We start from the raw sequence: 13523 nt of genomic DNA, 5'->3' as shown, positions 1-13523 counted from the left end.
TTTTTTTTTTTTTTTTAAGATTTTATTTATTTATTTATTTGACAGACAGAGATCACAAGTAGGCAGAGAGGCAGGCAGAGAGAGAGGAGGAAGCAGGCTCCCTGATGAGCAGAGAGCCCGATGCGGGGCTGGATCCCAGGACCGGAGATCATGACCTGAGCCGAAGGCAGAGGCTTTAACCCACTGAGCCACCCAGGCGCCCCCATCTCTGGCTCCTCTTAAGATCTGATTTGGGCTGAGTCTGACAGCATGCCCAACCCAGCCCAGAACCAGAAAGCCAGATGAGTGACAATCAGAACTCACAGCAACACTGCAGCATGGTGTGGTTGGCAAGAGAATGTTCTAGCACATGGACATTACTGAGCAGCCAGTATACAGTACATGCCACTTCTGTTGGACAAGGGGACATGGAGGTCCTGGAGGGGTGGTTTCCCTGTGCCCAGTGAGCATGGTGTCACAACCCAAAGGGAAGCTGGTCAGGAGCAAGAAGGGGGCGATGAGCTAATCAGGGGTCCTAGAAGCAAAAGCCAGACTACAGCCCCAAATCTCTATCTTCAAAATATGGGGAAATTATTTCTCTGTGGAGGATGTGAGTTAATTCTTACAAACTGGCTGCATGGGATTGGTTGTATGATCTGTGAATTAGAGGATCACCATTATTTTTTAAACACATGATATGAAAAGCCTGAATTTGAAATATTTTTGTATTAGCAAAAGAAATGGACGATATTTGTCAGTGAAAACAGGGAAATGTCATTAGACTCTTTACTTTTGTTAGAAATTTTATAAGGAGCAGGGCACCTGGGTGGCTCAGTGGGTTAAAGCCTCTGCCTTCTGCTCAGGTCATGATCCCAGGGTTCTGGGATTGAGCCCCACATCGGGCTTTCTGCACAGCAGGGAGGCTGCTTCCCCCTCTCTCTCTCTGCCTGTCTCTCTGCCTACTTGTGATATGTCTGTCAAATAAATAAATAAATAAAATCTTTTAAAAAAAGAAGAAATTTTATAAGGAGCATACAAATAACTTCTTACCAATAGTAACTAATAAGAACCTGAAGATCATTCCAATCAAGTGGTCAATCACCCTAATTCAGTGGTTATTTGTAGCTTCACTCATGGTGGGGATAGCTAGATATGTTTATGTGATGGAATATAAAGTTGAAATACCACCTAATGACATAATCTAGCCCAAAATATATTTAATTTGAATCTATCAAGACTTAAGATATATATTCCAGTTTCTAGAAAATGCAGGAGATAGAGGAACAAGATAAATGACATCACAGGAAGTAATTAAACTAGAGATTGTGTTTTCCATTTATTAGGTTTAAGTGTTTTTCATTAACATTTTTTAATGTTCTCTGTTAAGACCCTGTGCCTCTTTTGTAAGATTTATTCTAAAAATAGTCTATACCTTATTAACATTAAAAAACATAACTTGCTTAAAATTAAGTTGTCTGTTCCTTATTAGAGTAAGAAATAAAATTAAGATTCAGATCCCTGGGGGGAGGGGGCGGGGGAGAAAACATTTATATATTGGTTGGATCCTGAACTCTATCTTCTTGGAATCTAAAGAGTCATCATCTAACTTGTTTTATTGATGCTTAATACTTAAATTTATTTTTTCCTGTCTGAGACCTGAAAGCTTACCTTAGGAATTCTATTTCAATTCCAAGTTTACACATATGTATACATTATGCTTGATGTGCTGAGTTTAGCTCCCCTTCCCTACTATTTTTATTGTTTGCCCCTCTCCCCCTTGTCTTTCTCCAAAACACTGGCATATTATCTATTATTTAGACTTACTCATGAGCAAGTATGTATCAGTTCACTTTTCTTCTGAAGGGTTTATTTTGTTTCCTAGATTTTTGAGAATGAGAATGTACCAGCACTCATTTTCCCTGAAGTGGGGATTTATCACACCCTAAAAGCATCTTCTTCCAACCAACCCCACTTACCACCTCTCTGTGACCTATGTCCTGAGCCAGGCTGAAGAATTCCTTAACAGGATCCTTCATGATAATGTGCCTAACTCACAGAATCCTAGCTTTCAAAGCAGGTACTTTAGATTGTAACAGAAATCAGGCTAGTTTACCCTGCCTCTGACATGACTCCAAACATCTGAAATGTTAGAACGTGGTGCTTTTATGCTGAAACATTGCACAATCCCCTGAGTGCGGAGTGCAGAACTGCTGTGGTCCCACTACTGATATGTTAGGGATTGGGGCAGAGGGATAGCAAGTTCCATAATAAAGTTTCTTATCTGGGTGGGGGGAAGGGGTCACAAGGGGAGAAACAGGCACCGGAAGGACATCCTTCAAACTAGGCATCTTCCATCCTGAAAATGATGAAAGAAGACATTGCAAGGGATTTTTAAATCCCTCCTACAGCTCCCAGAGCACCCCTCATCACCAAAGTTTTAAAATCACCTTTTTATGGTCTCTGGAGTAAATCCCTTTCATCTAAAGTTTGGGACCTTAGGATCAGAAGAAGGAGTGGTCTTGATCCTGACATGGATATCAGAATTCTCTGGGTTAAAGGCCTGAAGAGAAGGTTCTCTTCCCTTTTCTGAAGTCTGATTTCTAGAGCAGGCTTTTCTCAGAAGGTAATTGCAATATCTAAGAGTTTGGAATAAATAGTTACAGGATCAGGAAAGAAAGGTAAATTCCATGCAACCCACTACCCCCATTCAAATAGAGAGATATGAATACACAAATGCATGCCCTTTAGTCTCCGGGGTAGATGGGGAAGAGAACGGAAGAGATCATTCCTGGAGCATGCAAACAATGCTGTTCCCTCATATCTTCCAACAGTCAGGCAGCACACAGCACCCACTGTGTCCCAAACACTGGCTGGGTACTGGGACACTAAGTGCCCTTGAACTCCTCCTGGGGGAAGCCCTCTTTTTCCCCTTCTCTTTCTCTCTTTTCTGACATTTAAAAATCTGCATTTAAAAATCTGCAGATTCACCAGGAGAAAGGAACTCAGAGCACACATTGGTTTTTCCAACAGAAACAAAGCAGACCTGAGGTAGATGCCAGGAAGGAGGCCTACCAGAAAGGTATGGCAGAACCTGGTTTTGCCACTGTCTGGGCTGGTCACTTGGATGTCACTCGGATGCTCGGGACCTCACTTTTCCCACCTATAAAATTAGGGTTGGGATAAATGATTCCTAAAACACCTTTGAACCTTAAGGAGACTTTCCATGTCTGGCACTGCATATCCTAAGGAAGCCACACGTGGTGCGATCATTACACACACACACACACACACACACACACACACACGCGCGTCTCAGTCTCTCGTCCTGATTGTGTATTTAAAGTTCTCCCGTGATGCCAGGCATGCCGGTGCCCATATAGCAAGATTTCTTTCCTTTGGGGTAGGATTTGTTCTTGCACTCCTTTTGCACGGGGTACTGCAGTGTAGTCCGCTGCCTTTACAAAGCGCAGGCTACTGGAAGAAATCTCATTCACAGATGTAAGCTCTCCTCTCCGTTGCAGAGAGGGTTAAGTGGCCCGAGACGATACCACGAAGCCCACTCCGGTGAAATGCCTAAAATGTCCCAAGGGCACGTTGTGTTTTTCTGGCAAGATGTCAGTGCCGGCTTCTTAGTTAGGGCTAGGCACCCCAGAGCTCCCCTTTCCAGGACCCCGGCTGCAGAGTTCCCCCTGCCCAGAAGGCCGGCCGTGCACCATTGCAGCTCTGCGGTCACTTGGGGTGCGGGTGCCCAGCAGGCAGAGACCCCCTTCTCTGCTCTCCCAGACCTATGCAGGAGAGCGCTGCCCTCTAGCGACCAAAATGGGAGATGCAGCGCGGGCTGAGCCTCAGAGAGCGCTGAGGCTGCTGGTACCTGCGAAGGCTGAGGTTGTGGCAGGTTCTTGCCGAGAGCGCCTGTGGCGGGGAAAGACCCGAGCTCTCCCGGTGCATGGGCTCTGGGACGGTTTGTGATTTCCCTTTTAGGGCCAGGATGGATTGAGAAAAACACGGGTAGATAAATAAACAAGATGTATGACGGGTAAGTGATAGACAAACCGAAAGGTAGGTGGATGACAGATGATCGATGATTCGATGCCCCTTTGCCAGAACTTTCTACATGCCAGACACAGGCTAAAGGCTTTCTCCCATTATTTCATTTGCGTCTTTCTGGATTCTTAGGAATGACTTAACTCCCTCTTGCTCCTATTTGCCAAGTGAGAGAACTGAGGCCTTACCCAGGTAAATAACTTGCACCTTGGCAATCTTTCGCTGAGCTAGGAAGCGGCGGAGTGGGTCTCAATCTACAGCCCCAGACCCCACGGTTGTCTCTTGGCTCTCTCCTTGCCAAAAGCATGTGCGCCCCCAAGTCCCAGGTGGCCAGTGTACCGCGTCCCTTGCGTCTCCCTCGCCACTACAGTCCTGGCACGCTGACAACACACCCGTCCTGCACCCCCTCTCACTCATTAAACACCCCCAGGACATCCTAGGCATCGCGCTTGAGGCAGAATGTCCTCGACTTGGAAGCCCGCCTAGGGAGCAAAGACGGGTCTCCTGCCGCGGGGGCTGAAGCGTTTCTAGGAGGAACGCTGTTCGCGTCGACGCTTGGCAAGAGGTCTCACTAACGTGCAAGGGGAAACTCAGTCCCAAGATTTTAAGATTCCCGATAAGTTTCGGCCCCCCCCCCCCCCCTTTAACCCTTAACTGAGGGCCTGCGATGTACCGGACGCTGACGCGGCAGCAGGGAACTGGGAATCCGATGCGGGCGAAAAGACCGGTGGATAAATGACATTCGGGACGGCCTTACTTGGCACGTCCCGCGACCACCCACCGCCCCAGGAGGAGGCGGAGAAAGGGCAGGTTCACTAGCCCGAAGGGTCTCCAGCACATTACAGAAATTTAAGTCCATCCACCTGCCCCTCCTAACGCCTCCACCTTGGCTATCTCCCTGGAGTCCGCACCCCCAGGGAGTGCAATTTCAGTGACCTCACTGGGGGGGAAAGGAGGGGATACTTGATGTCATCCTACTCTCTCCCCACATGTCCTAACTGCCTCGGTGTGTCACCCAGACGCTAGCTGAGCCACCCTGCGCCCCCCATCCCCGGCCCGCGCGCGGGTGTTAGGACGGACCCCTCCCACGAGGGCGTCGGCGCGGGGCTGGCGTAGGGCCTGCGTCAGCTGCAGCCCGCTGGCGATTGGGGCGCGCTCGCCTCCTTGGCTTGGGGGCTAATTATAAAGTGGCTCCGGCAGCCACCAGCCCCGGGACAGCGAGGCCAGTCGAGGCAGGCGCTCTGAGCCCTGCAAACGCAGAGGACCGCGACGGTGAGGCCCCTGTCTGCCCGCGCACCCGGTCGCTTCGACCCGACGCCCGCTCGGCTCACACCTGCCTTCTTCTCTCCCTTCCAGAGCAGTGCTTGGGACCCGATGTCTCCGACCAGCCTGCGCCATCCGATCGCCGTCAACGTGAGTGAAGTTGTCCAAATCGCGCCTTTGCTGTGTGCGTTTGGGGCCGTCCGCCTGCTCGGTTGTTTTTTGTTTGTTTGTTTGGTTGGTTGGTTGGTTTTTTGTTTTATTTTTTAAGTTTTTCCCCCCCCTCCGGCGTTTCATTCATTGCATGGGGTACCCCAACTTTCTTCTGGTCTCTGTTTGTGACCCGGGTGAAAGCCTTCCCCCCCGCAAGGCTCCCGTTCTCTCTTGCATTTGGTCTTCGCATTCGGGTATTCTCTCCAGAATCCTTCTGAGGCAGTGGAAGTCCAGAAAGAGAGCCGAGCTCCCGGGCATCCCCGTGTTCGGGATGGCAGTGTCAACCTGGAAACCGCGAGGCGATCTGCCTCTGGGCTTCCAAGAGCGGCGTCGGCCGGGCGGACAGGGGCTCAGGAAAGAGCATCCCTGGGACTTCTTGCTCAAAACCCCCAGCTGGGACTGTCCCAGCGAGAGGTCCCTCGGAGGGACCCGCTTTGCGGCCGGCACGCTCGGAGTTCACGTCCCTTTCTCCCTGCAGCCCATGGCGCCGTTCCTGAGACTCTGCACTTGGCTGCTGGCGCTCGGCCCGGGGCTCCTGGCGACCGTGAGGGCGGAATGCAGCCAGGACTGCGCGACGTGCAGCTACCGCCTGGCGCGCCCAACCGACATCAACCCCCTGGTGAGTGCAGCCGCGGTGGGTGGGCTGGTAGCGGAGTCAGTCCGCACACAGCCCGGCCTGAGGCCGCAGGGCGCACTGTCTGGACTAACATCGATCCCGCCGCCGCCGCGGCGACGATCTCTGGTGACGCAAGTGTCCCGCTGTTCCCCGAACGCCGACGAAAGTCCCGCTCTAGCTTTCGGCTTGGGGACCCGCGACCATCTAGGGACGACTGAGGGCGGCAGTATTGCCGCACAGACCAAGTTCGTTTTAACCCTGGGAACGCAGGAGCCCGGAGATATGCTCTCTTTGGCATCTTGGAGAGCACTAGGTTGTCGCCTCACCTGTCCCAAGGAAGACGCTCTATCACCCCAGTTCCTAACATATCTCACCAAGGGCCCCTTCCACACAATCTTTCCTCCCATCTTTCCTGCAAATAATGTCATTTTTTTATTAGTGACATTTCGTTATCTTTCTTTGGATTTCATTTCTCTAGCACTTTCATCCTTAGATCCTTCAAGCCCTTCCCCTCACCTTTGGATAGGAGAGAGCAAAAGATTGGGATCCGGGGGAAGGGGGAGGGGGGAGGAGCAGTAGACCGGAGAGAAAGAGATCAGCACCTCTTACAGGCAAGTGACACTGGAATTCAACTTCTGTCTTATCTTGGATGTACTTTTGTAATAGCAACTAAGACAACAATTTAATTTGGCTACGAAATAGGCACAGGAGAGGTGGCCAGGTCCAAAGAGGTGACAACAGTGAAAAGATAAACTACATGACCTGAGATGGGGGTGGGAGGAGGGAAAGCTGAGAACAAAAAGAATATTCATTCTGATCAGAGTCCTGCTCTTGAATCACCCCTGAAACAGAATCAGAATCTCTGCATTTGGGACCCCAGGAAGTTTCATTTTAACTCACTCCTCCAACAATTCCTTCGCACTGTCTTCTCAATTTGTTGAAATTGTGTGATGACTTAAAAGGGTCAATGGAGAATAATGTATTAATCCAAGGAGTTAAGCTCCTCATTTGAGCCTTTGAAGAAATTTTGTGATGTAGATGCATAAAATGGGGATGAAAATTAAGGAAAGAATTCCACAAAAGCCAAAGCATACATCCCAGGTTTAATGTTTGCTTGTTTCGTTTGAGTTACCTGATCTAACTTCATTCCATTTGTGCAGGTACTAACATGGCCCTAAAGAGAAGACACACAGTAGGGTTTTATATTTAAAGTATGGTGATGAAATGTTGCAACTTAAATAGGGGTAACAATCCCCTTCATGTATCTTTTGTCTTTCTGATTTGTTTAGCTGACTGTCTTTTTATTGGGGCTTACATGTAGAGTTGTTATTTTCTCTATGACTAAAGGCTTTGTTAATGACTATGTTGCTGGTATTATAGCAGTTCTGGAATTTCAGCTCAGATGCAGAAGACATGAGAAATGAGGCCGCCTAACTCAAACTATGTAGAATGAATGTAACTAATATTGACCTCTACCACCTGAAAGACACCTGTGCTTAGTTCTCTGGTGGATGAAAAGCTAAGCAGGCATGCCATGATTGATGTTCAAATTGAATTTGCTCTCTGATATGATCTTGACCACAGAACACAGAGTGTGATAAATACTATCAAAAAAATGCATAGACTTATACAGGAGCTTATAAGTTAACTTGACTTGTTTAGTTTTATTCTGTTTATTTGCCATTATTTCTTTTTGAAGGAATCCCAACTTATTAAAAAGCCTCCTGGTAATAGTACACAAAATATTCAATGGTAATTTTTGGCAAGGAAATCATTTACATTTCATTTTAGAATGTAAATGTGATTGACACCTGAAGATCTCACATTTTTAACAATGTTTTTATTTCTTAGATATCAAGAATAACATGGGATCATTTTAACTGCATCACTGCATCATCTTTAGATGTTTATACATGCATACATTTAATTTTCTTAGACACAAAGCCTAAATAATTATTAAGAGCTGATTAAAATACCCTAAGGAGTTTTGTTGTGCTCATAAATTGCTTTCTTGCATTGGGAAAATATTATGTGTGTATCTTATATAAATTAATATACCAATATATTTTTAAATATCAAGAAAGGACCTCATTTTTCTAAATCAAGTGTCTGTAACCTGCGTTCTATAAGTATACTTCAAGTGGCTATCAAAAGCCTGAAATGTCCAGAAATATTATATAAATTTTATAAATACTCATGTAATATTAGTTCTCTTTTTATCATACCCAAGTGATCTGTCAAATAGAAGAGAATCTTAACAAGATTATTAGAACATACAGCCTAAATTCTACAATGATTAGAATTTGTTATATAATAAAAAGAAATTATATACAGATCATTTCTTATTCCCATTTTGTCAAATAATATGATTTCCATTGGGAAAAATTAAAAACTTTTTGTACACCAATAACTAAATGTTAAGAAACATGAATAATATGTGAACATTTGCATATGATAATTTCATATCAGAGCTCATCATTACAAACATTTGGTTCAAGGTGATTAAATCTGTTTTAATCTGTTTTCAATCAAAGGAAGGAGCAAAGCATCTCTCTATTCAGCAAATCAGTACGTCATAATCCAAATAATTCACAGGACTTAAACTGAGTTTTAGAATGTCTTTCTTTTCCAATTTACTTTGAAATTGTTGTTTTTCTTTAAAGAATGGAAGTGTTTGCAAGAATACTCGATGCCATTCCAGGTAGAATAGTAACATAAGAAAGTAAACAAACCTTATATTATTAATATTGACTGTATCAGTAAGACAAGAAGATAAAAGGGATCTGGGGATGATATCCCTAATTAGATAAAGAGAAATTTCTCCCTCTTGGGTAGAAAAGGTTCAAACAAAATGCGATCAACAGTGGAAAATTATCCAGTGAAATCAGATTGCGCCTGCAGCCAATCTAGGTTAAAACTAGGTGGGAAAAGTCTTTAACATTATTGAAATGGCACGGCAGATGCAATCTGTTAAAATTCAAAGAAAAAAATCCTAACTTGATTCAATTAATTACCCACAGTGATTCCGTTGTCCTTTGATTTGTCTGTTCCTTATATTGAAAAGTTGTCCTAAGAAAAGGGTAATTACTTTATTATATGAGACTTTCCATATCACAGCACACATGCTGCGGTTCACAAAAACGTGCTTACCTAATGAAATCAGAAAAGCCTCTTGCTCTCACTAAATGGAATTCTTTTCCAGGCTTGCACCCTGGAATGTGAAGGGAAGCTGCCCTCTCTCAAAACCTGGGAAACCTGCAAGGAGCTCCTGCAGCTGTCCAAGCTGGAGCTTCCCCAGGATGGCCCCGCTGCCCTCAGAGAGAGCAGCAAGCCCGAGGAGAATCACGTGCTGGCCAAAAAGTACGGAGGCTTCATGAAAAGGTATGGCGGCTTCATGAAGAAGATGGACGAGCTTTATCCTCAGGAGCAGGAAGAAGAGGCCAATGGAGGGGAAATCCTGGCCAAGAGATACGGGGGCTTCATGAAGAAGGACGCGGAGGAGGAGGACGCCCTGGCCAACTCCTCAGACCTGCTCAAAGAGCTGCTGGGAACCGGGGAGAACCGAGAAAGCAGCCCCCACTCAGAGTTTGGTGAGGATGAAGAAGTGAGCAAGAGATACGGGGGCTTCATGAGAGCCTTAAAGCGGAGCCCGCAACTGGAAGAAGATGCCAAAGAGCTTCAGAAGCGTTACGGGGGCTTCATGAGGAGAGTCGGTCGCCCGGAGTGGTGGATGGACTACCAGAAGAGGTACGGGGGCTTCCTCAAGCGCTTTGCCGACTCTCTGCCCTCTGAAGAAGAAGGGGAAAGCTACTCCAAAGAAGTTCCTGAGATGGAGAAAAGATATGGAGGATTTATGAGATTTTAACCCCTTGGCAGCCAGCGGCCCCAGGCCCCAGCAAGCCTTCCTCTCCCTCTCCCCTCCACCCCTCCCTGCCCCAGGTCAATAGTGTCTTATTATCTGCATTGCTTGCATTGTAGAGTTGCCTTTATTGTCTGGATAACTAACTATACAACCTGAAGGTGCTCCCTTCAGGTTCTGTGTTCGCTTGACAGTGTTTATGCTCAGTATCGGTCTATTGCAGCTGTGTCGTTTTCATGCTACAATCGCTATCGTTCCCTTGTCCTTTATTTTTAACAAAACCCCAATAAATGCTTAATTGTAAATAGAGACAATAAACCCATTACCCCAGCTGCATGACATTCTTGTAAGTTTCTTCTTCTCCGAGGCCCTCGCTGGCTTTCCTGTTCCCACGGTCAATCCTAAAGTTGAAGATACTGAAGCCCTCTGCTCTGGGCAGAGTCATCACTGGCATCCTTCACTTCCAACAGCTGAGGCTGCAAAAGCATTTTTCATTTAATTCCTTATAAGTCCTAGATGAGTGAACACTTGGAGCAAAGTACAGTGTATTTCCACTCTTCTTTCTGGAAATCAGATACAGGAAGAAAAACTAAAGCCTAATAAAGAAACTATGCCCTCATACAGAAGGAAATCTGTACTTACATCCAGAGGTACATGTCTGTTTTCTTCAGCAAAGTATTTTACAAGTTAGTAAGAAACGAAAGATAATTTAGCCCCATTTCACAAATGCAGATGAAGCCCAGAGAGGTTAAATTGCTGAACCAAGGTTGCCCAGCAGTTGAAGGATAGAAATAGAATGAAGACCCCAAACTTCTTCTTGTTCCTGAGCAATGTCCTTTATACTCCCACTCCCAGTCTCTCACTCAGATCACTAGCAAGAGTTAGAAGAACTCGGGACCGTATCTCGTTCACTAGTGTATATCCTTACACCACCATGAATGGTGGGTTCTCCAGCATCTGACAAACGGACATATGAGTGAATAAAAGAATGAAGGAATTTGCTGATCAGATTACTGGAAAAGATATTATAGATGTTTTAGAAAGCAAATTATCACACAGAGATGCTTTTGGCTACTTCATATTAATTAAACCACTTGGGGCAACATTCAGGAACAACAACCAAAAAAGTAACATGTCCTCCTTTTTCTAATAGAAACCACCTGCAGCTAAACTCCCATCCACTAGGTCATTTCTCCAGAACCCTCCGCTATTCTCTCTTTTGGTGTGCTTCCCCCCAAATTCAGAGTTTAGCAACTCAGAAAAATAGAGGAAGGGTCTTTGTCCTGCAGTCCAGCAGTGTGCAAGCCTGTGTGTTCCATTCTGATGAGGCAGCTCCTCTGTCCTGGGCAGTCTGTCCCACTAAGTCCAGCCCTACTGAGGTTCCCGGGACAGCAAACATGGCTGTGCACTATTAGAAGACTCTTCTCCTCCTGATCTGTGCAAGAGGTATTAGTCAGTACCCCTCAGAGCCACACCACAGACTATCTTCCTGATCCCTGGAAAACTAACTTTTTCTTCCAGATGAGAGCCTTCTCCTTTTGACCTAGACTTGGGAGTAATGGAAGTGTTTGAAGCAAATCAGGAGAAAGGTGATAAAGAGCAGCTGGCTCTAGGAAACCAGTGTCATGACTCTAGGAAACCAGTGTCGTGAACAATAAGGAGTGGTAAGTCTGTAGCACTCTGGAGGTACTAGGTCTCCACTCAGCCTTAGCCAATTGTTTCCCTGGGAAATGCCAAGACCATATAGCCAACCAAACTTTTCCAAAGAAACCTAAAACCCAAATTTTTGAAGTAATAGCCCAAGTTTTTAGTTTGGGTCATTAATTCCATTTAAAACCGTGTGGACCAAATAAAACCCATCTGCGGGTCAGATTGGAGAAACATGGGGCTAGTCTTTTGAGAAAAAAAAAGTCATTTAATTCTCTCCCCTAGAGCAAAGGATTCCCAAAGCTTGGAAACAGGAATACAACCTATGCGCTAGAGATGGCAAGAGTAAAATGTCCTTCTCCCTCCGTGGTAAGAAAATAACATAGTTATTGTAATAATACAATGTGTATCCATACGTATAAACACCTCATACAATAGGGTTTGAGAAAAATCACAATTTTCACAATCAAATGAACACAGTATTTTTCAAACAAAGAACAGTTCTTTAAGTAGGAGCCCCTTCTTTTGCATTTTGGGGTAGTGTGTAGATCAGACAAAAACTCTCAGAGTGGTTAACAGACCTGTCACCTCTTTTGCCACCTGTTACCTTGGCTAAGGGGCCATCAATGCCTGGGGCGGGACAGTATGACTCACTCTTGTATTTCTTCCCTCTCCTCATGACTAGTGGAATATGAAGAATCTAGAGCATGTGCTACAAATGGTTAGGGAGGACGAGAACAGAGAAGAAGGAGGGGAAACAGGAAAAGAAGAAAGAAAGAGGAAAAGCTGGTCAGCCGTGAGGACACCTTCTCTCTGGCTGCCTATAGGGCTGCCTGCTCCAGCATGAAAGATCAAATGAAGCTGAGAGCCTCACAGTAAGTATCACAGTTGTCCAAGAAATATGACTCGAGGGGTGCTCTACAGGTCTTCTTGTGTACCCAAATATCTCTCACATTGTCTGGTCTGCTGTCTGAAATCCATCATTAGAATTTTGTGCTTTAACCCTTAAAGGCTTTGATTTTCAAGAATGTCCTAATTAAGGATGCCTGGGTGGCTCAGCTGGTTAAGCATCTGCCTTCGGCTGAGGTTCCTTGCTCAGTGGGGAGTCTGCTTCTCCCTCTCCCTCAGCCTGCTGCTTCCCTTGCTTGCATTCGCTCTCTCTCTCTCTGCCAAATAAATAAAGATCTTTAAAAAAAAAAAAAAATGTACTAATTAGATTCCCAGCAGCCTCTGCCTGAGTCATGAGGGATGTGTTTTAAATGCAGAGAACTGTGGATGGTGAACTAATAACTCGGAAAACTGTGACTGTCGACTTCAATGTGCGCTCAGCACAGGTGTTCAGGGGTCCGGAAACATGGGAAAGACTAGGGTTAGAACTAGCATAGGACGAGGATTTAGGGTTAGCTAGCCTGATTGCACCTGGAGTTCAAGTGGCGAAACTCTCCAAGCCCTTAGCGTGAAGGGGCACACTCCCTGCAGAGGGCGCTGCTGCTCCATCGTCACCTTTCCTAGCACTCAGCTTTCCCTCCCTCCTCCGCTCCACCCACCTCCCCTGCACCTCCCTCTGCTCACTCCAGGGGCACCAGTTCCACCTGAAGCCTAGTCCTGGTCTGGGTTCCTTCTGAGAGTTGATAGCTCTACGAACTCTGTGCATCAACTCTGACCCAGGCTGCCTAGGTGGAAATTCCAGCTAGCTGTGTGATCTGAAGCTCTTTCCTCATTAGGTGGTTGGGATAACTCCCAGTTCTTATATAGAAATATTGGGCTTTTCCCTACCCCACCCTGCCTCATCCTGGGCTTCTCAGGAATAAGGTGCTCTGTCAGAATGTCGGGGATGGGGAACTCTCTGTGAGCTTTGGTCTGAGGACAGCCTGAGAAAACCCAACAACAGTGTTTTCTCTTCTG

The 13523-nt window shown here is 46.0% G+C and overlaps 1 protein-coding gene across 1 annotated transcript; it reads left to right on the top strand.

Moving 5' to 3' along the window:
* Nucleotides 1-4995: 4995 nt before the first annotated feature.
* Nucleotides 4996-10310, top strand: PENK (proenkephalin). The gene is made up of 4 exons (XM_059392860.1): nucleotides 4996-5295; nucleotides 5380-5436; nucleotides 5975-6115; nucleotides 9315-10310. Exons 2-4 carry the CDS (start codon nucleotides 5398-5400, stop codon nucleotides 9975-9977), a joined length of 843 nt encoding a protein of 280 aa, XP_059248843.1. The 5' UTR covers nucleotides 4996-5295; nucleotides 5380-5397; the 3' UTR covers nucleotides 9978-10310.
* The last annotated feature ends 3213 nt before the right edge of the window (nucleotides 10311-13523 follow it).

The sequence above is a fragment of the Mustela nigripes genome, chromosome 3 (genome assembly GCF_022355385.1).
Source record: "Mustela nigripes isolate SB6536 chromosome 3, MUSNIG.SB6536, whole genome shotgun sequence".
Taxonomy (NCBI): Eukaryota; Metazoa; Chordata; class Mammalia; order Carnivora; family Mustelidae; genus Mustela; species Mustela nigripes.
The sequence above is the reverse complement of the archived record's forward strand: the minus strand, read 5'-3'. Positions and strand labels throughout refer to the sequence as shown.

Bases quoted from the DNA above. Each gene is read 5' to 3' on its own strand.
- PENK (XM_059392860.1), top strand. From the start codon at position 5,398: ATGTCTCCGACCAGCCTGCGCCATCCGATCGCCGTCAAC. The intron at 5,437-5,974 runs GTGAGTGAAGTT...TTCTCCCTGCAG, and splicing joins GCCATCCGATCGCCGTCAAC to CCCATGGCGCCGTTCCTGAG. The intron at 6,116-9,314 runs GTGAGTGCAGCC...ATTCTTTTCCAG, and splicing joins CAACCGACATCAACCCCCTG to GCTTGCACCCTGGAATGTGA.